This window comes from Echinops telfairi, unplaced genomic scaffold, assembly GCF_000313985.2.
Source record: "Echinops telfairi isolate 266 unplaced genomic scaffold, ASM31398v2 ScPeMD7_3533;HRSCAF=4204_1, whole genome shotgun sequence".
NCBI classification, from domain to species: domain Eukaryota; kingdom Metazoa; phylum Chordata; class Mammalia; order Afrosoricida; family Tenrecidae; genus Echinops; species Echinops telfairi.
In genome coordinates this window covers 16433215-16460002 of record NW_022107432.1, presented here as the reverse complement: position 1 = coordinate 16460002, position 26788 = coordinate 16433215, and the positions used below count along the sequence as shown (strand labels likewise).

General features: G+C 38.5%; 1 protein-coding gene across 1 annotated transcript; it reads right to left on the bottom strand.

Annotated features, from left to right (window-relative positions):
• Positions 1-3815: 3815 nt before the first annotated feature.
• Positions 3816-25216, bottom strand: CRISP2 (cysteine rich secretory protein 2). Its single transcript, XM_045294894.1, has 9 exons — positions 25142-25216; positions 23687-23785; positions 14953-15023; positions 13378-13494; positions 12520-12607; positions 10662-10807; positions 10191-10288; positions 7868-7956; positions 3816-4412 (listed from the first exon to the last, which is right to left on the bottom strand). Exons 3-9 carry the CDS (start codon positions 15019-15021, stop codon positions 4285-4287), a joined length of 735 nt encoding a protein of 244 aa, XP_045150829.1. The 5' UTR covers positions 15022-15023; positions 23687-23785; positions 25142-25216; the 3' UTR covers positions 3816-4284.
• Positions 25217-26788: the final 1572 nt, after the last annotated feature.

Sequence of the window (26788 nt, the reverse complement as noted above, 5' to 3'; positions counted from 1 at the left end):
CAGAGGACGTACACTGGTACAGATAGGAACTGGAAACACAGGGAATCCAGGATAGATGATCCCTTCAGGACCAGTGGTGAGAGTGGCAGTACCGGAAAGGTAGACGGAGGGTGGAGTGGAAAGGGGGAACTGATTACAAGGATCTACATATAACGTCCTCCCTGGCGGACAGACAACAGAAAAATGGGTGAAGGGAGATGTCGGATAGTGCAAGATATGACAAAACAATAATTTATAAATTATCTAGGGTTCATGAGGGAGCGGGGAGAAGGGAGGGAAAAATGAGGACCTGATGTCAGGGGCTTAAGTGGAGAGCAAATGTTTTGAGAATGATGAGGGCAATGAGTGCACAAATGTGCTTTACACAATTGATGTATTTAGGGATTGTGATAAGAGTTGTATGAGCCCCTAATGATTAAAAAAAATTGAATGATGGATTGTTATAAGTCCCTGATAAAATGATTAAGAAAAAAGAAAAGAAAAACATGAAACAGCTTTAAATGAGTTAAAGGGAAATCAAATAATAAGATAATACATTTGACCTGTCAGCATCTTCCAAAATTGACTTTTCCATGCTCTCTGTCAACAGACCTGTTCACAAGAGACTTAATCCATGTCTGGACATTGCAAAAGAATTTTGGGCTTCCACTGTCATCTATAACCTTCTGAAAACTGTGTTCAGAGTTTAAGCTCTGAAGTCAATCCCTCCTTTAGATTTAGATTCTATCATTTGCAATCCTTGGATTAGAGAGTCTGGTATGCTTCTTCCATAAGGACTTCCCTGATGCTTCACTTACATACCTGTGTATTTGAAAACAAGCCTTTCAAATCCCAGACTTAATTCTTTCAGATAGCTGATAGTTTATTCACTGAACTTTGTTAGCGCACCATGCTGATCAATTTTCCATTGAACAAGTCATATACATTTTGTTTCATCACGTTGATTGCAATGCCCACAATATAGCATCATTTATTTCAGTTCCTCCCCTTTTTTTCCTGTTTTGTTTAGTTGTTTTTTAAAGTAATTTTACTGGGGGTTCTTACAGTTCTTATAACATTCCATACATCTATCGTATGGAGCATATTTGTACATATGTTGCCAAAATCATTTCCAAAACATTTTCTACTTGAGCTCTTGGTATAATCTCTTTTCTTCCCTCCATTCCCCACTCTCCCACCCTCATGAATCCTTGATATATTATTTCATATCTTACTGTCCATTGTTTCCCTTCATCCACGTTATTCATCCCCTTTGAGGGGGTGCTATATATCCAACCTTGTGGTGGGTTCCCCCTTTCTCCCCCTTCCCTCTCCCCAACCATCACCCTACCCTCATGATATTGATACTCCCACTGCTGTTCCTGAGGGGATTATCTGTCCTGAATTCCATGTGCCAAGAGCTCTTATCTGTACCAATGTGTGTTCTCAGTAGGGGGGTGAGGGTAGGGGGAAGTATACAGGAACTAGAGGATGATGTGTGATTCGTCAGGGCTATACTACACCTTGGTTGAACACCTTTTCTTCTAACCCTTCTATGGGGGGATGTCCAATTATCTATAGATGGGCTTTGGGACTCCACTCCAATCCCCCTCTTTTGCATTGATATAGTTTTGGGTTCTTTGATAACTGATACCTGATCCGTTGATACCTCATGATCACACAGGCTGGTTTGTTTCTTCCATGTGTGCTTATTTGCTACCCTGATAGATGGCTGCTTGTTTGACGTCAAGCCATTAAGACCCCAAATGATATATTTTTGATAGCTGGGAACCATCTGCTCTCTTCACATTTGGTTATGCATCCATTTTTTCTTCAGTGAGCATGCCAGGAAGATGAGTATCAATGTGTTCTTGTGTTTAGGGAGGCCTTGAGTAGAAGCCTGAAGTCCATCTGTTATCTTAATATTTAATGTATAAATATATGTCCATTAGCTTCTATTCCTTTCATTATAAATTAATATATTTACATATATACATGCCTATAGCTATACCTCTATAAATAACATTTTCCTACTTCTTTCCTCTATTTCCTTTCACCTTCCTCCTATCCCATTATCATGCTCACCCTCCATTCAGCTCTCAGTATTTCCTCTGATACATTGCTCTTGATCAAACCCCATCCAGCATTATATACCCTCCCCACCATCAATTTTAGATATCTTGTTGAATTATCTCTAAATTTTTTGGCTCCCCACTCCTCTTTCCCATACCCTCCTCTCCCATGTACCCCCACCCCCAGAACTGCCCGTCCCATTTCTTCCCTCTCAGATTGTTTGTCCTGCCTATCTCATGGAGATAAACATACGGTAAAAGGAAAGGAAAAACATAGCATATTTGTTTTATTTCCTCTTTTTAGTATTACTTCTTTCCTAACCCTTCTGAACTTTGACCTTGGGTAGAGCGTGCCCTTTTGATCTCAAGTGGTTGATTTCTCAAAGGTGTGTGCATACTTCCCTAGTGTTATTTTTCACTTTCCATACTTCTCTACTGTTTGGTTGCAAACTGAGCCAGGGGAATGAGAGTTCATTTGCACATCTGAACCTGACCTTAAGGGTCATAATCTTGAGCTCTACCAATCTCTCACTGTCCAGTCAGCCTGTTCTTTTTGTGATTGTGAGTTTTGGCCTCTTGATACCATTGAGAGGACATATCAGCTTCAGAACATATAATCCAGCAAAATTAATGAAAGATGAGATTTCAGTGAGGATGCTTTTTTGAAATGAGCCTGTCTACATTGGCAAATTCAAAATAATTTGGGCAGTTGCAAATGTTACAGTACACTATATTATTATCTCTTATCACCTTTTCTTGGTTGTGGGCATCATGTTTACTGATACCTACTCCAACAGCATGTCTTATTTCTGAGATCTTGTTGAAAAACAAAACATTGTTCTGCCAAAATCACTAACAGTAAAATCAAAGATACATCAAAAGAGAAATGATTTTTTTGTGGAAAGGATCCAAAAGGCTAGCACATATGATCTCAACTATGAGCGAAAATATAATGACTTGTTTCATAACAAGGAAACACAAGGCTAGTGAAGTTAGTGCAGTGTTTCCTTCTGTGTTCCATAGGGTTGCTATGAGTCGGACTCATTTAGAGGGTACCTAACACTATCAGCTGTTCTTGTGTTTATTTTTCAATTCTCTGTTGTTTTCTTGATCTGCCTCTCTATTTGTACACTCATATTGTAGTCACCATCATCACTGTTATAACTTTCTAAGTCTTGAAAGCATGCAGTGCTTAGTAAAATTCGCCAATGAAACCATCTGGATCTGGAACTTGTTTGTTACTGGAAACTTTTAAATGATGACTTGAAGGTAATGTTTGCATGATGAATCCAGATTAGATACTTTACTTGGCGACATTAGTGGCCAATGCTAATTTGCCTTTGTCAGGTTAAATCTGCTTTCTGACTATTCTCACCTTTTGATTTTTTCCCCCCAATTCTTAGTTTATATATATTTTTAGTTGCAAGAAAAGGTTCATTTCTCTCTTGCAACTATATTTTAAATAAAATGTATGTAAAGTGTTACAAATGGTTGCTTGTTTTCTTAAAATACTTTATGTGAATATGCTGTAAGATTAAGACCTTGTTTTATTTTTCTTCTCCCTGACCCTGAGTACTTTGGTAGGAAGGAGAGTAGATCAAAATATCTAAATGTAGGCAAACATGGATAAAATGAATAAATAAAATATAATTCTGTGGGGAAATGTTGTCGGAATTTGGCTCCGTGTAATCAATTATCTGTGCTAAATATCTACTGAGGGTTAATTCTAAATTCTATGAAAAAATTACACGAGAATCGCATCCATGTGATTGCGTAGGCCCATCTTTTATTCAAACTGGTTACATTTACTAAAAGAGGACACCACAGACAAGTACAGATGTTAAGTTTCTGAGCTCATTGTTCAGGCAGATGAAAAATTATGTAGTAAGCATGACACTGGTATTACAGTTGTTCTTTTTGAGCATTTTCTTTCTGGAATGGTTCTCCATGACAATCCCGGATTTTTGGAGACCTAAGTCCTTGGGCAATATTTTCAGAATCCTCAGCTTGATTCATTAGCGTGCTGAATTAATGCCAAAATCAAGAGTTTCCATCTTAGATTGTGTTAGGCAACTTTCGTAATATTAAATGCAGATGGTGTAGAGTTTGTTACTATTGAGGATCAAATTTGTAACTAACATGTCCAGAATTCTCTCTTGGTGTGTTCCAGTGGAATACTAGGAGATGAAATGTCCTTTCTTCACTTCGTTCAGCACAAAGTACACAGGATTTTTCAGTAAATTTTGTTTTCACATTTACAAGTAGCCTGGCATTTTTCCTGGAGCAACTCGTGTTTGCAGCCAGCTTTAATCTTCAGGTCCTCACAGTTACTAAGGGCATCTTCATACTCACAGCTATTGGCTGTAACACAAACAGAGAAAAAGTTCATTATCATTTTCCTCTACCACGGAGGACGTTCTTAAATAGAAGTTAGTAAAAGGAAGGTAGGAGGTATTTCGTTGCTCAATATAAAATGACCAATTGCCTGACCTCCTAACAAGTATCTTTCTATGTTTTTCAGTATAGAAGGGGTACCCCTCAAGAAACAGAATAACAGGTAATACACATTTTTCCCACTTGGCAAGCATCAAGCAATGCACCCTGAGTCAGTGCACCCAGTAGCACTCCCCAGTAAGACACTCTCTGGTGACTGTGAATTTTTTTGTAAAAGCCGTTTTGCTCTCAGACCTCGCTTTTTCGGATGACCTATTTAAGAGAACGGCGTGTGGCTGTGAAATTTTCTTTTCTGCTCAGAAAAAAATATGCAGAAAGTGTGGTAATGTTGAACACAGCTTATAAGGACAGTGCTATGGGAACCATTCAAATGTACAAGTGGTTTTTTTGTTTCAAAAAAGATGAAATGTCAATTGCCTCATTCTGGATGTCTGTCAACTTCCTGACCGGAAGAAAATGGAAAATGTTGACACATAGTGCATTTGGAGTTCATTCGGCCAGGTCAGACTGTTAATCAAGCTTTCTTTTTAGGTTCTGAAAAGACAGCGTAACAGTGTTGACCAAAAAAAGACCTGATTTGTGGCAGATAGGAGACTGTCTTTGCCACCACGACAATGCACTTGCTCATGCAGCCATCTCAGTGCACCATTTTGGCAAACAAACAGCATGCCTATCTTGTCCTATGCATCTTACCTGATTTCGTCTGTGTGACTTCTTTTTGTTTCCGCAAATGCAGAGGGGCATGAAAGGACAGCAATTTGAAGACTTATAAGAGGTGACAAAAAAAATGAGTGCGGTGTTGTCAGCCATGCAAACAGATGAGTTTGAAAAATTCCAAGATTGGAATCACAGATTTGACAAATGTATTAAGTGTAATGAAGAAACTTTGAAGGTGATAAAGTTGTTTTGTAAAAAAAAAAAATTAAATAGCTTTGGGAAAAAAATCCATTTTGGAGGGGGGGGGCGCACAAGAACCCCTTGTACAAAACCCAAGTTGGGTGAATCTCGAGAGACAGTAACTAGAATAAGGCTTCCTGGCAGGTATGGCATGAGAGGGAAGGTGTAATAGGTTGTTCAATCAAGGAGTACAAGAAAGAAGAAAATGTTTTAAAATCAATTGGCTTAGCCATTGTATAATACTGCTTAATATAACTGAACTATTGAATGGTTGTCTGGATTATGTCCTAATAAAATGATTTGAAAATCAAAATGTAAACTTCACTTAATTCACATCACTTTTTTTTAAGGAGGGTAGGATTGAATGAGCAAATTAGGGTCACACTATTGGTCTTATTACATATTGAGAGACATACTTTAGTTGAGCTCATTGATTAAGTCATTTTTTTTTTACTTTGGAATCGGTCATACACCTCTAATATTAATGACCTTTCCTACCTGAGCATAGAGTAAAATGATGTGATTAAATGCCTGCCGGGCCTAATATGGTAGCACTAGTCATGGAGAGCTATTCAGATAGAACTTGATTTAAATTAAAGAGGAGGAATCACTTCCTCAGTTTCATTAGTCACCCTTCAAATATTAAAAGTCCACCTGTAGCTAGTGAGTATCTGTAAGACAGTCAACACTGATAGGGACCAACGTGGCCATAGACTCTGATGTCATCAGACTTTTCTTCTGTATCATTGTGGGAAGAGAGGGTGTAAGTTACAAGTAAAGGGGGCATTCTCATATTTTCTTTTCCCTTACTGTATCTTCCTATAAAGAACAGAAGAAAAGTCTGATGAGATCAGAGTCTTAGACTTCGCTGCTTCCTATAAAGCTTAGTTTAAGATTCCCAAAGGGCTCCAAATTCAACCAAATCTAAAACTAAGCTTCTTCTATGACAGAAGAGTCTGACATGGGTCAGACTTGAGAGTGGCCTCCCTACAGCCCTCTCTCAATGTAATTGAACGAGCATTCCTGACTATGCAGTAATTCAAACCAAAAAATTAGTCAAACTTCTACTTTTTTCCAGCACTCAGCAAGCACAAATAAGCAACACTGTTTATTTGGCTTCTTTTCTTACACTTAAATCTGCCCATTCTCTTTATTTTTTTTGAGTAATGCAGTAAAAACCGTTTTAAAAATTCATGTTATTTAACAGTTTCTATCTAAGTTTTCCTTAGTATTATTACCAGAAAGCTCTTCATAAAACTTAATTCTTATTCTGCCACTCTCCTGTTTGAATTCTTTCAATTGACTTCTCATTGTTAAAGGAATAAATTCTTTGGAGATTCATAACTGTAGTATCATCAATATCGTGGCTACAATATTTGAGTGCTAGAGAATACTAACTAAAGGTTAATGCATCTCAAAGATTCAAGTCTCAGAGAAGGGTCAATTTTTTTGTGCATAGTGATTTTTAATAAAGGTATTCAAGTACAGAAAACTGATGTCTTATTTATTTTTTGTTCATCTATTCTATTCTGTTTTGTTTTTGCAACAGTTTTTTTATTATCTACAGATTGGCTTTAGAAAGTTAAAATCTGCACAAGAACTACTGTCCAATTACACATCCATGGATCATGTAAGTTAATACTTTGATTTTAATTACAGCATATGAAAAGGTGGGGAAGAAGCGCTATTCACACAAAACCAGCACTCATGTTTGGTATACCATTTCAGATGAAGGAAATCCTGCTGGTGTAGCTGTTATGAGCTCTGCTTCCATGCAAAACAGTCCACAGTTCAAAAACACCAGCCATTCTGCAGAAAAGATGAGGCTTTCTACTCCCCTGAACAATGACAGTTCTCAGAAACTCAGGGGCAGTGCTGCCTTGTCCTATACAGTTTCCAGGAGTTGGCATTGACTCAATGCCTTTTTCTTTCTTTTTTTTCATTTAACCATCTTTGGTCATCTTACATCTTCAGATTCATATATTTTGATTTTCCAAAATAGCATGTTTGGGAATGTGATACTAACTTTGAATTAATGATCAATTTCATCTGGAATACGGGCATGTATGCTAATGTTAAATGGCTCAGCATTGTTACAAACACACATTGATGGTAGATATTTCTCTACATTACATATGGTAATACACCTTACATTATAATTAATGTGTAGATCATTGATGTGGATAAAATATCTCCTTAAACACACCCTGTTGACAAATATTTTTCTCTTTGATATATAGCTATTGGTTACAGTATATACTCATGTAGAAGCCGGGTTTTTCAGCACATTTTTAATGCAGTTTTTGTGGTAAAATTTGGTGCCTGGGCTTATATTTGGGTCGGCTTATACTTCAGTATATATGGTACTTTCAGGATATTACTTACTTAAAAAAAAAAGGAAACATGAAATCTTTTACAAAGAAAACATGTCATCTCTATTTTAATAACAAATGCTGTAAACTTACTGCACAGTCCATTCTCACAGTTTCCGGGGCAGCTGGCACAAGGTGTCCCTTGTTTGTAAGGAGTTGCCTTCAGGTTGATATTATTACCACTAAAATTTGATGTAGAAATATTATATAGCTTTCAATGTGCTATTTCGTTCATACCTCAAGATTATCATCAATCATGAATATCCATAATTATATTTAATATTTTAATTATGTCCCCAAACCTGAATATTTTAAATTTGCAACATATAATTCAGATAACAATTCGATGTGGAGAATGCTTTACACATTGGTCCCTAGCCTTAACTGTACCCTCATAGGGTCTTGAACTGCACCTTCTACTGTATAGCATGTTAAATCATCTCTAACTTTCCTATCCAATGTAATCCAATAGCACTTGATGCTCCCCTCTTAGTCTTTGAAGGATTGTAAGACCACTTAATTGCTATCCTTCCTCTCCCTCTCTCCCAAGTTCTTTGTTCAGAGGTTGATTGAATCTGTGGATACAAAAGCCAAGGGTACAGAGGAGAGACTGTATATTTCAACATAGCAACACTCAGTAGATTTATCAAGTTTCTATGGAATGCAGCTTAAAGAGCTGGCTAAGGTTAAGAAATATCAGTTAGGAGAATATCCTGTGGATACCAGGTTAAAGGTGAAAGTATAGAATGTAGTACTCAATGTTATAATGTTGTTTATGAAAATGATATAATTTCTATACTCATACATTTCTGTATTTGTATGACCTATTTCTAAATTTATACATTTTATGAGGTGGTAATGGAGTTTGGGTGACACCATGGTTAAGGGTTGGGCTACTAAGGATTTTCACTTTGAACCCACCAGCTTTTGCAAGGAGAAAGATATGGCAGACTGCATCTATGAAGATTACAACCTTGGAAACTTACAGAGGAAGTTCCATTCTATCCTATGGGGTTGCTGTGAATTTAGGGTCAACGTGCCAAGAATGGGGAGAGATGGCGTAGTCATTTTATGATGGTGTGTTGGGTGCATGAGAGATGGTCCTTAGGGATATTTTGAGTTTCTAGAGGGTGTGTGTGTATGTATGTGTGTGTGTGTGTGTGATAGTTTTGATAGCAGAAAAGTGAAAATTAAGTGAAAAAAAGTTTCATTAACACCAGTCTCCAGGTGAGTTGATTTTTACAGAGACTAGTAGGCACTGCATTGATGAGCATTAGCCTAGCGGGCAAATCTCAGTAGTGCCCCGTAGGCCATGTACCCAAAGTAATACAGATTAACTTTACTCCCAGCAGTGTGTATCATTAATAGTGAGAGCTGTAAATGTATTCTGGAAGACCTCTCATTATTTATTCTCCCATTTCCATTGCAGCCTTCAGATAGCCATCTCTCACAGATGGATAATGAGTTTGTGTATATTTCCTAAATCCTCCCTCCTCTCAATCTCTCCACTAAACTCCAATATGTGATAGCTTAAAAAATTACTTTGAAGATCATATTTTTTAAAGATAAGAGTCCCACATCCCCCTGTATTATCTATTCTTCAAAATAAATAAGATAGGAACCTTGTCATTGTTGTTTTTGTCAGCTTATCTGCCTCTTGTGGTAAGAAAGTGTAAAATTTTTAAAGAGATTATCACACTCACCTATATCTTCAATATATTCATAGAATTTATGGATCATTTTTAACATATTGCTCAAGAGAGGGAATAATTCCAGCTGTAAATCATTATCCTGAGAAATATTTTACTCTGGAGTTTAAAATATCTGACTATTCTAATGATTAGGATAGCTCTTTTTCTAAACTATTTGGGTACTTTCTGAAGCTGAACATTGTGACTAGTCAACATTTAGAGAGGTTTTCTATGCTAAAGCACTTATGGAAGAAGCATTTTCATTCAATTTTCTAACCTGGGCATAATATCATAGAAATATGTGAGGATAAAGGGATGGATCACTATTGGATGTTACTCCTTTGTGCTACCCCCAGCTTCCAGCCCAGCCTAACCATTAAGCCATTGAAAACCATCACACTAAAACTGAAGGTAACAAGGACTGGTAATAGCAACTCTAGAGAAATGCATCCTAGATTATGCTAGTGGAATGGCCAAGAGCTAATAGAAGGTAACTAAGAGACCCTGTAAATCATTTTAGATATTAATAAAAGAGTGAGTCATATACTTTTATATTTGGAACTGCAGAGTGGTCTTCTTTCTTACCAATGTCTCAACTTAGAAACTACAGCAGTTCCCCCTTAACTAAAATATGTTTCATTCTGGTTTATGAGAAATGTTATATATTCAATTACATGCTGACATTAGAATTATCATTAATAGTGAACTCAAAGGTGTACACTTACGCGGGACAATAGTGGCAAACATAGAAGTATTTTAGCTGGTCTTGATTGGGACAGAAGGCAATTCCACACCCAACACGGAAAGAGGAGTACCACACCATCTACACACCCACAGAAGGAAAGTGTCACATAGTGTTAGGAAAGAGGCAATTGATTTTTAAAAAAATACAAATGCTAACAGAAAGAAAATTATTGATGGAATTTGTTGTTGTTGTTGTTAGACAGTTTAGGATGCCATATAAATGCCTTCATGTACATTTATGACTTTATACAGAGGTTTGAGAAGAACATTGACAAAATATATTGGACTCTCCTAGTCATTTTGATGGTACTTTACCTGTGCTCATGGGGCACTTCCTAAGTTGAATATTGTACACATATTCAACATTTAGAGAACTTTGGTTGGTCAACAATTAGAGAATTTTTCTATGCCAAGGTATTTATGGAAGAGGTGTTTTCATTCACTCTTGTTACCTGAGTATAATGTCCAACAGCTGCATTGGGACTCCTTGCACCTACATTAAAAGTAAAATCTTCACGCTCATCAAACCAACTTTGGATTGCAGTTGTCCAGGATGTAGGGTCAGATGACATATAGAGATTTTCTCCACATTTTGTATCTGGATTAAAAAAATACATATATATATATTTATTTATAAGCAAAAAAGCGTATAAGGGCAAAATACATCAACCATATCCACACAAAGTTCCTGCTCTTCCAACAGCGTATCTGTGTTTGCTATTGTTTAGTACAGCAGGCCAAAAAAACCTGACGGCCTGCTAACTTCAAGGTCATTGGTTCAAACACACCAGCCTCTCTGTGAGAGGAAGTTGAGGCTCCCTGCTGCTGTGAAGATTTACAGTCTCTGAGGCTCTCTATAGGATTTCTATGAGCTAAAGCTGACCCCATAGCCATAGGAAGTACAAAGAAGGGGTGTCTGCTTCTTCTTAGCTAGAAAGTTGAAAGGAAGTCAGTTGTGCCTAATTCATTGATGATGAAGGCTGGGTGTGACATGGAAAGCGTTTCGCAGACCACTGTTTCTTTACGTGTCAAATGGTTGACTTTACACGCCTCCGGTATTCTCAGGTTTGCATGGGGCCGCCCCTGCAGGTGGAGACGACTCTTGTACGTTCTCTTCTGCTCTTAAGCACCCACCCTCACCAGAGATTTTCCAAATGTAGAAAACTGACCAAAATTTTAGGATGATGGCTTTTGGAAACTTTGGGGGTGTGGGCACAGAGTCTGTTTTTAAAAGCCTTAAGAGCAGAGGACAACAGGAGGTACATTTATCTAAGTTTATCAACTCAAACCCACTGTGTCATTGAGTCAGTTCTGACTCATACCATCCCTAGATTGGGTCCCTAAGGGTGTAAATCTTAAGAGCTGGCCACCTCATCTTTCTCCAGAAAAGCCACTAGTGGGTTCAAACTGTTGGCATTGCAGTTAGCAGTTCAAAAATGACCCAATAGTACTGCGTAGAACTCCTAAAATTTCCAGCACTTTAACGTTCCTCACTTTTGACAGAGTGAAGTCCCCACTCTTCTAAAGAGTAGTATTTGCTTTTCCTTCTTTGACAGGTTTCCATATTACACAGATTCTGACTTTCACAATTATCATGTAACTTTTCATGCCTATACTTGATTTGTCTTCTTATCATTGTCGCTTATTGGTAGCTTTTGTCTTGTGTTTGTTTTAATGTAATTGCATCTGTTTCCATGGGCACCGAGTATGTACAAGACACTTGGCAGTTTGATGCCAACAAAAAATTCTCTTCTGTAAAAATTAAATTAATTTATGCAAAATGTTCATACTAATCTAAAAGGATGTTAAACATTTTAGAAGAAAAATTCAATAGCACTTCGGCAAAGTAAAACATTTTTCTTTATGAATTCAAAAACAAACAAACACACACCATCTTTTCAAAACCCAGGAAGAATACAATCACATTTAGGGCAGTGTGTAAAAATGTCACAAAGCCCGTTTCCATATTTCCAAAATATGACACAGCTTTCTGGTTGTGTTACTATGTAAGTGACTTTCTCTCTGACTCCCTGTTTTCTAACCTGTAAATTTGAAAAAAATATGGTACATGACCTGTTATTTTAATGAGCTGATGGAGAGGTAATAGATGTGAAAATGTTTGCAAAACCTAATCAAGAGGAACAAAATTCTACGTTTTGTAATTCTTGCCTCACAAACAGTGTGATTTTGAAAAGATGGGAATATAAGCAACATTATTCATAAGCTTTTCTTAGTGTAATAGAAGGGTCTATTGTTATTTTATGTCTTCATGTACTTAAGAGCACAACAAATATCCACTGGTTTACATACTTGTTCTCCGATCATCTGGATGACTGTGTTCTAAAGTGCACTTGTTGGCCCACTTTTGAGCATTTGCCATTGCATCTCTGTTCCATTCCTAAACGTCACCAAGAGGGAAAAAAAGCACAGACTTCATGATCTAACCACAGTGAAACACATGGTTATACTCAGCAGACTAGCAGACTGATTTACAATAGTTTAAAACATCTGTGGCGGTCTCTTCAATTATCAGGACTATTAAGTTGGTTTTGTTATTGGTGTCCCCACCTGTGGTGTGTCTGTTCCTGCACTGTGCCAGTTCCCACACCAAGAGCAGTGCACGGATCATGTGTCTCAGGAGCGGAACAATCAAAGACGTCTGTACCATGTTTTGAGTACTTATTAACACAATAGCCACACCTATCAGTGTTCAATAATGGCCTTATCCTAAATCCTGACAAGCGTGTGGAGCTATTCTCACTATTTTCTCAAGGAGTTTATGTCATTCCCTGTCTCTTTTATAGTCCAGGACACACGTAGGTGAAAGACTTAGCTTTTACAACTGTTCAGTGAAGTCAGCTGGCATTTACTCTAAGTGACATTGTTCTTAAAGGAAAAGAAAATCTCTAGATCTGAAACGGCGAGGGTCATAGACAGAATATTGTAGTGGTTGCATGCTGGATACCCAAAGATTTGACTTCTGATTCTGCCCCCCCAGCTTCGTAGCCTTGTGACCTGGATATTTTACTTGCCCATTAATAAAATGAAAATATGGAACTCTCTTCTACCCATAAAATAGCTAAAGCAAAATAGAAATAGAACTTTGTAAATCACAAAGTTAGTTGCAACTGTTGCAGCACATCACTTGTTGTATTGTTGCCCTCTTACCATCTTTAGCATGTTGCTGGCAGTTGGAGAGACTCCCCTCCTTAGTTCATTGTGTTTATTTACAATTTCCTTTTGGATTGATGACTGGGTGGTTAACAAAGCAGTGAAAGCTGGGTCCTAAAGAGAAATAAAATTGGAGCTATTTTTCACACATTTGAAGCTTGTAGATGATGGTCAATAAATTCATTCAAATAAACAGAGATCACTTTTTTTTTAAAGTGTTCAATTGAAGCCAATATGAGTTGTTAAGCATTGCAAATAACTCAGAATCGAAGCTATGATCTTTAAGTAGCATAGATAGAGTTTGAAATTTTGAGAGTGAGGATATAATTCACAGCATGGCAAACTCCTGACCTGAGGGCACAAATGCCACTTTCTGTTTTTTTCAGGAGGCTTCACTATCATTTTCCCAGACATATTAGTATTAATAACATTAATACTTTGTTAGTATTAATAACATATTAGTATTAATAACATTAATACTATCATGTACCACAAAGGTGCATGATAGGAACCATTAAGAAATATACATTCATACTTCAGCAGGATGCAAGAGGTAGTGAGGCAAGTGATTCATCCTAGATTTTAAAGGGGGCTTTGACTTCACAAGATGTTTGGCGCTAGAGAAAGAATGCTTAAATTACAGTTCAAGTGCATGTCTAGTATTTAGTGTCCTAGCAAAATTAGGCCACCATTTTGTAGCAAAATTTCAGGTGACTGTTTTGCAAAACTAAACCTCGAGGCAGTTTGGAGGGAGGGAAGTCTTACAGTTAGTGGACTATTGCTGACTTTGTTCTTCTCATCAACAAATGGTAATTAATAATGTACTTGGATACTGATACTTGGGGTTTATCTGTGTGTGTGTGAGAGAGAGTGTGTGTGTGCGGTGTGGGGTCATGTCGAGGCTGGGGTGGAAGGGTAGAAGGGGTGAAGTCATAGCTTGGACATGGTTGGTACAAGTGCAAAGCACTTTATTCACCGACATGTATATATGGAGGTAAGCAAGGTTTTAGAAGCCAATTGTAAGCCTAACCTAAGGGACTTTGACATTCCCCTGACCACATGGTGTAAAAGCTACTACATTTCCTCATGTCGTTACACACACTGTGATCATAGTTCTGATTGCATGGTTTTGCCACTCTCTACTTGTGAGTCTATTTCTCCTGCCTGCTGACAGGTTTGTGAGTTACCAGAAATAGCTGCCATCATCTTGACTCCAACTAGTGTCCACTCTACGTGCATCAGAGTAGAACTGGGCCCTATGGGACTTTTTCATTGGATGAGTGTCCCAAAAAATCACCAGACCTTTCTTTCAAAGTGGTCTAGGCAGAGTTTTACCTCCAACCTTTCCATTAGCAGATGAGAATGTTACCCATTTCCACCTCCAGACACGCCACTTAGTTTGTGGCTACTTGTTGTGGCATCTCTAGTAGCCTCATACATGAATTAATGAAATATCCAAGGACTATTTCATCATAGGCGCAATTCTCCCACTCTAAATGGTTTACCGAGTGGCATGCATCCTACAAAAACTCTCTGGATAGCTCTGAAAGGATTTTGCCTCATTTACCTTACCTTTCCTTCAGCAGGTAAAGATGGAAGCAGAACAGTAGCCAGAAACAACATCACTGGGAAAAGAGCCATTGCTGAAAAGTAATTTAAAGACAGTAGAGATTGGCATTGAAACATTAATGTATATCTAACTAGGAGTGCGGGAAAATACCCCAAAGAATTTATTCTTGTTATTTCTAATAACTATGATTTGCAAATTCATTAATAATGTAACAAAATTAGGAAGAACAATAACTAAATAATGTAACAAAATTGGCCCTCCGTGGTGCTCGTAGATTCGTAGTTGTGCCAGCCATGCCTATTCTGACAGGACAGTGAAAAACAAACTGAAGACTTTATCTGCTGCCCTTGTCATGGAGCTATAAAGACTAGAGGCATTCTAGCTTCTGTCTACGTAGTACTGTTGCCCTGTCCCTGTTATAAAAACATTATTTTTTTTAAAAACCAAAATCTTCATTGTCAATTATAGGTTTGTCCTTAGTTATTTCAGTTTCTTGGAAAGCATAATTTGGTTTGATATTCCCTATGAAAAGGATAACTGTTTGTTTTATATTTACAATAGATTCTCTTCCAGAGATCAAAACCAAACCAAAACAAACTCACTGTCATTTCTTAGTGACCCTACAGGACAGGGGAGAATGTCCCCTGTGAGTTTCCTAGACTATAACTCTCTATGAGAGTAGAAAGCCCCATCTTTCTTCCCAACATTCCAAAATTGTGATTAAACAGAATATAAAATACTTTGTTAATAGAATTTCTTTATTGGAAGAGACCAGAAGTTATATTCATTGTGTTCTTTATTATTTATTGCGGACATGGAATATTGGATCCCATCCGACTGGAAAGTGTGGACGAAGGTGTGTTTTTTCCCTTCAGAATCTTTGCATTATAAAATGCTGTGGAACGAAGCAGCCCTTTTACAAGGATACAAAAATGCAGAAGACGGCATTGATATAGGAGATGAGAATTACATCACAATTGAGTCACAATTAAACTTTGATGAGCAGACTTTCACACAAGTACAAGAAGTCTGTCTAAAGGCCTGGGGGAAAATAATACCATCAGGAAGCAGACGGCCTAGTTACATGACAGCAAAGCAAAGGAATGATGAGCCTTATATAGATTTTATATCCAGGTTACAGGATGCTGTCCACAAGGATACTGCAGCAGATAATCTTATTCTTACACTTGCATTTGAGAACTAGAATATATCATGTCCATCTGCCATACGCCCTTTCAAGGAACAGAGCATGCATATCAGGATATGCAGGAATGTAGGGACAGATGAGCACAGAGCCAACCTCATGGCTGCTGCTTTGGCAAAGTACACCAGACCTAAAGGGAGATGCTTTACATGTGGAGCAGAGGGACATTACCAGAGACTGCAAGCAGATCTTACAAAAGAACAGGACAATTCACAGTGGAAAATACCCAGGGAAAGAGTCCAAGGAAACTGGACTTTGCCCCTTCCGAGACAGAGGTAGACGCTGGGCAGAACATTGTCATTCAAAGTTTAGCAATAGGGGACATTTACAAGGAAGTAACACTCAGACAAAAAAAAAGGTAGCAGGGCGTGGCTCCAAGCCCCTTTAAATGGAGTGCAGGTCATACAGGAAGGAGCTTGATCCAAGCCCCGCCCAGCAGAGCTCGGAAGGCAAAGCCTCTGACTAACCCAGCAAAAGAATCTCTGAATGGCAGAAATCGTAGGTATCCCCCAATCTCACAGCAGGAGACCAGACCTAGCCAAACTTGCAAAAGCCCAGCCTCTGTCCTCGCTGCAGTAAGGTTAATTAACCAAGTAAAGGCTCAGAAACCCTCATAACTGTCTGTTGATTTTAAAAAGCTGGGGCCTCTTATTGAAAGAGTAATGCAGTTTTTATCAGGAAGTTTTAACCTAAGTAGTCAAGGAATTCAAATTGATACTGGGGTTGATCAGAGTTGTGAGGAAAAGTCAAAAGCTGTAATTAAATCAGGAATTACGAAGAGTGGTACTTGGAGTCCACTACCTAAAAGAACTATGGAACATTTATTAGGAAAGTCCAAGCTAAATTCTCAAGGTGTTCTCATGGTTGCTGGAATTATTGATCAGGATTATAATGAAGAAATTAAGGCAGTCATTAAATTGATATACTATGCTTTATAAAGAAGTAAGATTGCTTAAGCCAATTTTTACTTCCTTGCATTCCTAGAGTTAAAATTTCTATCAAGAAAGAGTACTTGAGAAGTCTGACCACCCTATAAACCAAAGGGTTTTTTGGAATGCTGTTGTGGGGAAACAACGGCGACTCCATAGGGAATTAGAAATTGAAGGAAAAAGGTTTATAAACTCTGGATTTGGAGTCATTTCCCGAGGGCCTTCACAAGGGCCTAAGACCTGTGCATTAGCTTCCTCTAAATCTAGCATGGAAGGAATGAGAGAAGTTAACCAAGAAAGAATACTGCAAGATTGTAAAATCATACCGTGTAAAAAGCCTGTAACCTTATTGCTAAATGTAGAGAAAAAACATGTTTGGTAGGTTACTTCAATAACAGCTGAACAAATTTCTTAAGAATTTTTTCAGTCTTTCAAATCATCCTGAGTGTGGTAAGACGTTATCACAACTAATTAGCTCTCTCAATTCTCTGCGAGCCTGAAGCTGATATTTACATAACAATGAACTCTATCTAAGTAGTAAAATTAATTTAAAACCTAACAAGTTAACTGATTGCCAGCAGTGCTTTAACATTTGCATTGTTAAAACAGAAGTGGGAGAAGAGGAATCTTATGTGTGACAAATTTAGTCATTTTAACCAAAATATTTTTCTCCTTACTAAAAGCTTGCAATAAAATTAGGGCAGATAGACACATTTTTACTTCTACAGAAAAAGCTGTTCCTAAGGAGTCCCAAGGAGCTGGGAATCGCATTTGGGATCCAGGTCCCAAATGTCACCTGGAGAAAGGGCCATACATTTTTGTTTTTGCAGAATAAAGCTGATGGACTCCCCTTAGAAGGATGCAACCATGTTTGGAGAAAGATGGACAAGAAGGAGATGAAGAGACCACCCAGTCTTAATCATGATTCTATTTCCAGGTTGCTGACACCACAAAAGGAGGGGCTATTTGTTTACATTTTCACAAAGGAGATAAGTGGATTTTTCAGCCAGCAAGGCCCAGAAGGAAGGAGGGAAGCTCATGCTGTGCTGGGAGAGTTGAGGGAACAGCCAGACATCCTGATGAAGAAGGCACAATTTTTCATTTCACTCTGGGTTTTGAAAATCTGCCTTTATGTGTGGGCACCAGCCCTAGCTGTTTGACTGTTAACTCTAAGGCATGGAATAATTGGCTGGTCTTTAACAAAACCAGCTATGGCTTCTATATGATAATGGTGAGGCATTTGCAGAATATAAAAACTCCACTACTATGGAGGGGAAAGGGGATATAGAGGCTTGTAAAATTATGAGTTACCGGCATGTCATTGCTGACAGACTCAAATGGCTCAAATGTCAGGGGTCTCGTGGAAAGGTGTTAAGAAATAACTCTGTAACTATTACTGATTGGGACCTCCACTGAAAGTTTCTAACTAATTGCTCAGAGGAATCCAATATCACCTCATTTGATTATGTAAGAAATTGTGGGTGGCAAAAAAAAAAACCCTGTTGGCATTGCCACTACGAGGACAAAGTTAATGACCTGGCATGAAGGAGGCCTTGCGCCTCCCCGCCCCAGGTTACTAAAGCCTGTGACAGGACCTGTGGAAATTACCAGTTGCCACTAATCCATTAACAGGCTCTACAGGAAGCTTTACTGGAACCCTCAGTCTGGCTATACTTATACTTTTCACAAGAATGAGACTCGGTACATAGTTTTGTGTGTCAAGCTGCCTTAAGTGCTTTCTGTAGGAAGCATCTTCATAAACGAAACTGCTCGCAGTACCACTTGCCATCATTGTAAATTTTTCACTTGCATTACCCATGCTCTGCTTATAAACCTTTCAAAAGACAGCATCCTCATCCTAAAGAGCAGGATGGAGGTGTGGATCCTGGTGGAGATGAAGTGCAGATGGGAGAGCAGTCCAGAATCGTCCTTCTTGAAGCAAGTGGTGTCGGAGATGCTGAAAAGAGCTTGCCAATTCATGGGAATGTTAATCAGATCTATAATCAGACTTATAGCAATTGCCACCACTGTTACTGATGCTGAGGGGTGGGGGCGGCAAAACAAGAGTCCATCACAACAGAACATTTTGTGCAAAAGTGACAAGTGGACTCACATCAGCTCTGGGCCACTCAGGCAAAGGTGGACAATGAACTGGGGGGCAGGGGGAGCGAGTAGTGGAGCTGCAGCACACTGGCCAATGGGTGGGAGTTCAAATTATGGACTGGCAACATCAATTAATGCTAAAATGTGATTGGAATGTAACTGATTTTTGCATAACCTCTTATCCATATAATAAGACACTGTTTGATTGGGATTTGATTAGGAAGCATTTGCAAGGGTTTAAGGGAAACATTTCATTAGATGTTGATCAGTTTAAGAAGGATATTTTCTATACATTCAAAGACAGACTAGAGGTGTCTCCTGGCTCTGATATAATTAAGCAATTGGTGGATAACATGGGAGGATTGGATCCTCGAGCTTGGGTTCAAAGTATTTCTCATAGCCTGGTTTCCAGCCTAACAGTGCTGCTCATAATCATAATTTTTGTCCTGGCTATCATGTGTTGCTTCTATAGAAAGTTGAGGTGTGTGAAGGAGAATCATACACCCTCTATGGCACTTTTGAAGTTTGCACATAAAGCAAACACTGTGGGGAGCAGAGAAAGAGAAGAGAGTGTTTAAGGATGAATCCTTTATTCTCACAAAGAAGCTTGGCAGGCTAGGTTCCTAGAGGTGGAGGGGGACCTTCACCCTTGTGAGTTATAGGTAGGTCCTAATCACATTCTCATAATATTGTTCCCCACTTTACCCTCCTATATGGTCCTGATTTGAGGTTGTCTCTTACTAGCACATAACTGATTGCTGTGTGGCCAGCAGCTTTAGCTATAGAAGTGGCTGCTCCTATTGGCTCTATTTCTTCCCGCCATGGCATCCAATCCTCCTCATACCTTCCTCCAATAACAGATGGGCATAGAGGGACTTTATCCCCAGTGCTTGGATCCAAAACATTTACCATAAGCCTGAAGTTTTGGCTATATTAATTTGGTCATTAAATTTACCTTGACAGCTTTTAATGTACAGAAAATAACCATTTTGCCCCTGTGGCTCTTTTAAATTTTATATAAAACAAAAGGGGAAATTGTGGGATTATAAAGAGACCTTTTCCAGCTTTGTCTCCCCGAAAGACATGCCAAACATTAGAGGCTATGTGCCAGCATATGGTGGGAGGTCAAACGCTTAGAGACATCCTCCCTGAAGGCATTCAGTTGCCAGACTCCTGTATGGTCCCACCACAAGAGGGGCCACTCCTTGCTGTTAAGGACAATGGGCTATTTCTCCCTAAAGACTTGCAGTCTGGTCCCTGTAGATGGGTTTACACCCTGATAATGGTTTCTATAGTGAGGCAGAGAACAGGTCAAACCTGCTCAGTGACATCCAAAGTTAGACTGCCATCACGAATCTAGGGTCTACCCATCTTGTCACATGTATACCCTTATTCCCTCCTCTTCCAATAGCGTATGTACCCCTAGATCACCCACCTGCCATTACTGTATTACCTATAGCAAAACCCTTTCCTGTGATGTATGTCTTTACCTGCAGTTAGGGAGCTTACACATCCCCAGAGAATATATAAGTCTTGGTTAGCAATAAATCTCTCTCTCCACGTGAACCACCAAGTGAGGCTGAGGTGAGCATGCGACCATGAAATGCATCTAACTCCATTATTTCAATCTCTCCTCTATCTCTCATGCTCTCTGTGACTTTACTATAATCTTTACTTATTATCACTGTACAATTGCGCCTACCAAACCTGTGATGATGCATTAGGGGCTGGTCTACCCTGACATGATGATATATATATGTCCAAAGTATGTGAGATGAAGTCTTGCCATCCTTGTGTCTAAGGAGCTTTCTGGCTGTACTTCTCCCAAGACAGATTTGTCTGTCCTTTTGGCCATCTACGATACTCTGAATATGTTTTCCCAGCACCAAGATTCAAATGCATTTATTTTTCTTCCATATTCCTTGATCAATACCCAACTTTAACATGTATACAAGGCAATTGAAAATACCATGGCTTGGTCAGGCATACTTTAATCTTCAAAGTAAGCATTTTACTTTTCAACACTTCAAAAAGATCTTGTGCTGCTTGTTGACCCAATACAATGGCACCATTTGATCTCTCTGCTGCTTTCACGAGTGTTTATTGTGGTCCAAGCCAGACAAAATCCTTGGCAATCTCAATCTTTTCTCAGTTTATCACAATGCTACCTAATGGTCCAGTTTTGAGGAGTTTTGTCTTCTTTATAATGAGTTGTGATCTATATTGAAGGCTTCAATCCTTCATCTTCATCAGCAACTGCTTTAAGTCCACTGAGTTGGATTTAACAATAAAGTCAGTATAAATATCATTAATGTCAACTCATAGGGACCCTATGTAGGGTTTTCAAGGCTGTAAATTTTTAGGGCAGCAGATAACCTTATCTTTCTCCCACAGAGAGGCTGGGGAAGAGGGTTAACATTCAGCCTTATGGTTAGCAGCCCAATGCTTGCCTGACAGTGCCACTGGGGCACCTAGGGCTCAGTACTTGCTGCACTGTAGATAGTCAATACCTGCTCCTGGACTTCTGTCTATCCCCTATGGTATGCCCATGAAAGGGAGAGGAACAATTATTAATGTGTAGTATAAAATACAATGTGCAATTTCACTCAGAAAAAAATGCTTCTACAGGTTTGGCAATTGGGACTCTACTGAAGAAACTGAGGCTCTGAATTGTTCATTAACCTATATCAATGTACAGTTCATATTCAATAGCAGAAGTTTGCCTCTATCTAGTTGTGACTTCGAGAAAAAGCAATAACCACTGTGGCAGAAGGTAGACTCTCTGTCCTTGTTTTGATGATCTCTGCGTTAATACCTATGTGTTTTCATAGTAGTAAATCAATAGCTTGTCAGTATGTGAAAACCTGCTTACATAACTATAATTTCTCATTTACTATTTGGTTCTGACATAAATGTTTCAAGAGATCACCAACACAGATATTAATTACATTAGTCATTTAATAGTATAGTGCAAAAGTATTCATCTACTTAGCGAAATTATATTGAAATATTTTCAACTACTAGTGATATAGTTACATAATACGTTTATAATTTTAAAAAAGTGCAATTAACTTCTGATCATGTTAAGAAAAATTTACTAATAGAGTTTAACAAATAATGGATAAAGTCATTAAATATATTTTTTACCATTGACAAGATAAAAATGTAGTAGCAAAGTAAAATGTTCATATTAAAGTCAATAAACTGTCGTTTACCACTGGTTCTTAGAGCAGGATGAAGTATATGCTTAACTCATAGAAAATAGGAAGGTGGAGAGACAGGAAGCTAGAATAATATTTATATAATACACCCTTTTTCCTGTTTCAGCAAGATCTGCTGTGCATGTTAATTTTACAGGCTATGGAAGAGTACTGTTCATACCCATAGCTTCAGATTGTATTGCTAGTTGTCTGCCATTGTTTTCGACATTACTGGGTGCAAGTATAGCTTTCAATGAAAGTAGAGCATTGTCTTCCTATAGCCATCTAAAAATTGGCATATTAAATATAGGTGCTCCTTTTTTGGCCTAATATTTCTATAGTGATCACCCAAAACTGGTTAATTCTGTGAAGGTTATCTTGAATCCTGTCTGATAGTTGCACTTTCATGAGCCAGCTTTCTCTGCTTTTTACTTCCCAGTTAACAACTACCTGTAGCTCACTTGTGTTGAGTTATAGTTTGATAACTATCAAGTATGGAAATTCTTTGAACTTTGGATTTTGAGTTCAGTACAACATTACAGATTTATTTATAAATGTGAGCACCTCAATGCACATGAAAGGACTTCTTAACATGAAAGGACTTCCTAGCACAAATGTCTGAATGCTAGGCGACCTACCAAAATATTAGCAGTTCAAACCTACCCAGAAGTACTTCAGAAGACAGGTAGCTAATATTTTATTATTTTTTTCTGTAAGGCACATATTTTACTAAGCTCGTAAGGTCTTCCAATAAAATGCATGCTGTTTGATTGAACTGCTAATTTCCCAAGTGTTTATAGGACCTGGTTTTTCTTTCTTTCTTTCCAGGGGTAGCAGGAAAAAATATCAATAAAATATAATAAAAGTGTCAAACATTCATGGTTAAATTCTAGTAGATGCTCTCTGGCTGGCTTATTTTAAGAAATAGATTAGCCGGTTGGTTTCTGTATCTTCACCACATAGTTGAGAGAAATACACATTAACCTGAAGATTTTGTATTGCTCAGTCTCACAATATATTTGTGTTAGAGCACACACAGTTCTAGAATGCAATGGGCCCCATAATTCAGTGGTCTCACATAATTTATGATGTCACATACGCCCCTCTGCCATCCTCCTACACCCACACTCACTCAACAACCTATAATCATATTTGTACACCAATGAAAGTAGGGCATGGTTAGTGAGAATATATGCAATGTAAAATATTTTTCCAAACTTTATTACTAATTGTTATGCCTTTAAAGTCACATTCATGAACAGCTACAGAGTTGACGACAACTTTTTTTCTTGTCACTTACTGATGGAAGGGTGCGGGGTCTTTCTTGCAGCTGTTGTAAGGCCTAGATCACATGGAGTTCATGGTGTGTCTACAGAATATGGTTTCGTATTCCTACAGCCTGATAATAGAGGACAGTTAAAATAAGGAGGGAAAGAATACACTTACAGGCCGTATCAATAATCTTTGTCACAAATTTCCAACTTTATTAAGCTGTTTGGTTGTGTTCGCTAATATTTACTGTACTCCTGAATCTTATCACTAAGACCACAAGTGATCTGTTTCTTAGATGAAATTATATTTCCATCTCTAGGCATTTCCTTCAAAAGTTCACTTAAAAAAAGTGAACTTCAAGAAGTTCAATATTCTTTGTCCTATTTTCAGATTTATCTAAATAAGGTAAAGTTGACAACAGCAATTCCAAAAATGATTTAGGGAATTAGGAGGGACATGAATTTATCTTTGGAGTCCGAGTAGCATTGCGGTTACGCATTGAGCTGCTAACCCCAAATCAGTAGTTTAGCCACCAGCTGCTCAGGGAAGAAAGGGGATTTCCTTCAGAGTTACAGTCTGGGGAATTTGCAGGGGCAGTTCTACAGATGTCCTATAGGGTTGATTTATGAGTCTGCATCCACTCAATGGCAGTGAGTGAATTTCTATTACTAAGGAAGGGAAAACAGAGAAGGTATGTGAAAGTAGTTGTTCGACTTATGTAATCAATACCACTGAATTGTATTTGTACAAACTGTTGAATTGGAATAAGTTTTGTTTGTATATTTTCAATAATAATACCATAAATAGTCTTGAACACATATATTCACTGTTTAAGTTCCCTAGGAAATAATGGCATATTTTCAGGGCTCCCAGCCCCTCATAGTTTGCATTTAATTTATAGGACTTTATAAGACTTTTTTTCCCTTAAAAATCATATTGTTGGGAGTTAATACAGCTATCATGCCATAGTTCAATCACATCAAAGATTGACTCCAAGAATTTGAGTTTTTGCCTCTGTCTCTTTTTCAAGTCTACCTCTGGAAGGCAACCTATACTATGAAATACAGAAGGGTCAAACACAATTGTAAAATTTTGCAATATAGTTTCTAAGCATAAATTAGAAATTAAGGATCTTATGGTGACTTCATTAAAGACTAGATTTAGAAATTATCCAGCGTGTCTGCCTTGACTCAGAGGGTCTCCTGTAAGGAGAACCATTTATCATTAAGGTCAGAAAAGTTTCAACAGGCCCATTTGAAGTCTTAGCTAGTATGGGCACTGGTGATAAGCAGCAAAACTGAGTAATCTCCAAGTCTTCACTGAACCAGCTGATGTGCCTACCAGTGTACCAGCAGAGGAACTGATTACTAACAGACCGGAGAGCAAGATAAATGAAACTACCGGGTTTGTGACAAAAGCCTCCCTCACCTGCACCCATCCTGTGTCTGGCCCACCTCCTGGGACCAGGCAAAATAATCCTTACCCTGGATCCTTAGCACAGATCTTCCTGCTTCAGGGCCAGAGCCCTGAGAGCCCCTGCTGCCCAGGGCTCCTGTGGTGATGGAAAGACTTCCCAGCTGTGTCCGCAGAGGGGACAAGGGGTGGTGATGTCACCAGCCTTTGTGTTGTCATAGAGATAAGTGGATGCATTCAGCTCTGTCCCCCAGCTCTCTCTAGGACGGCAACCAGAAAATCCCATGTAGCCTTCCTCGTGTAGATGGATCATATCAAGATACAGGAGATAAACAGAATAACCCCCTTTCAGAAAAGACCACCTGAATCGAGCAGTTTTGAATTTAAAGAGCACATTGGAAAAACCCATTTAGGCTTCCGTTTGCAGGGCAGCGGCCAGTGTGGTGCTAACAACATGCTGAGAGGCACAAAGATCAAGTAGGCCGGTTGCAAGTTTTCTCATAAAAGTTCCCCTTTCTTCCCTTTTATAGTTGTCTTGTTAATTTTGTGGGAATTCATGAAGAGTAGCAGAAACAACTATTTCAGGAAAATACCCAGAACACCTGACCAAAGGCTCCACTTGAGGAGGTGTATCAGACATTGGTTGAAGATGGGTTGACCCTACCCCCAGTTGGCGGCAGTGAATAACATAGAATAACATAAATGGCGTTCCCTCCATATCGAGATTTCAAGATTCCGTGGCATGAATTTCCTCCTGACTCAGAACTGGGGTTGGGTCAAAATACATCAAGGCATAGAGATTAACATACTCCACTAGCTAGCTAACTTTCGGTATTCCATGCGAAAAAAGAGGCTTGAAATTTCTCATCCCACCACAGCATTTAGGCACAGTTGCAATGCTGACAAAATGGCCATGTTTCATGGTCCTGAGCTTCATTTGCTCTTTGTAGTGTTATGAAATAAGTCCAAGTGACCAATGCATGTTCATGGTTGTAACTTTTTTCCCCCCCGCATTTTATTTTGGTTCGTGCACCACTGGGGAAAACAATTTTGGAATCTAATCGTCATCCCTAACTTCCTAATGCTCACTGCTTTAGTTCACAGCCAACTAAAGATCCTTGCTGACAGCTTGTCTTTTTAAATGTGCGCAGCATTCGCCCTTTGATCCCCCTTTCTTATTGCTATATTCCTGTTTTTGCTGTCTTCTGCCTGAGTTATTGACTTAGCTTTTCAAATCCACAAAATCTCTGCTTAACTTTTTATTAGTAGAATAGCATAGAACGTTTTCATCATTCTCTCGTGCAAAACAATCCACTCACTTTTTGAAAGGCTGTCATTTACTGTGAATATTTCACTCTTCACGCTCAGAAGCATCATACCTATAATTACGTGACCCCATCCTCACTTTTATGACTTCAGAATGAGATAAACGTGGGCACTTCAGTGATAGTGCCAGAGCGAATGCATTTGAGAAGGTGACTGTCTCTTCCAGTTATTATTTGATCTTCAAAGCTTAGAGCAATTATATGTAGAGTCATTTGTAACTATTTGCTGAATGGGTAAATGATTACCTGGCCTAAATTCATTGGGAATACTGAGAAAATTATACATCATTCCTTTCTTCTATGAGTTATAGTACTGTGAGGGAGACAACCAACATATGAGGAGGCATTGAAAAGCTTGTGGACCTAAAAAGCAGTGATGAACGTATGAAGCA

Coding starts and splice junctions, on each gene's coding strand:
- CRISP2 (XM_045294894.1), bottom strand. CDS start 15,021: ATGGCTCTTTTCCCAGTGATGTTGTTTCTGGCTACTGTTCTGCTTCCA. Junction 7,957..10,190: donor GTTTGCCACTATTGTCCCGC/GTAAGTGTACAC, acceptor ATCAAATTTTAG/TGGTAATAATATCAACCTGA. Junction 4,413..7,867: donor CTGTGAGAATGGACTGTGCA/GTAAGTTTACAG, acceptor TTTGTGTTACAG/CCAATAGCTGTGAGTATGAA.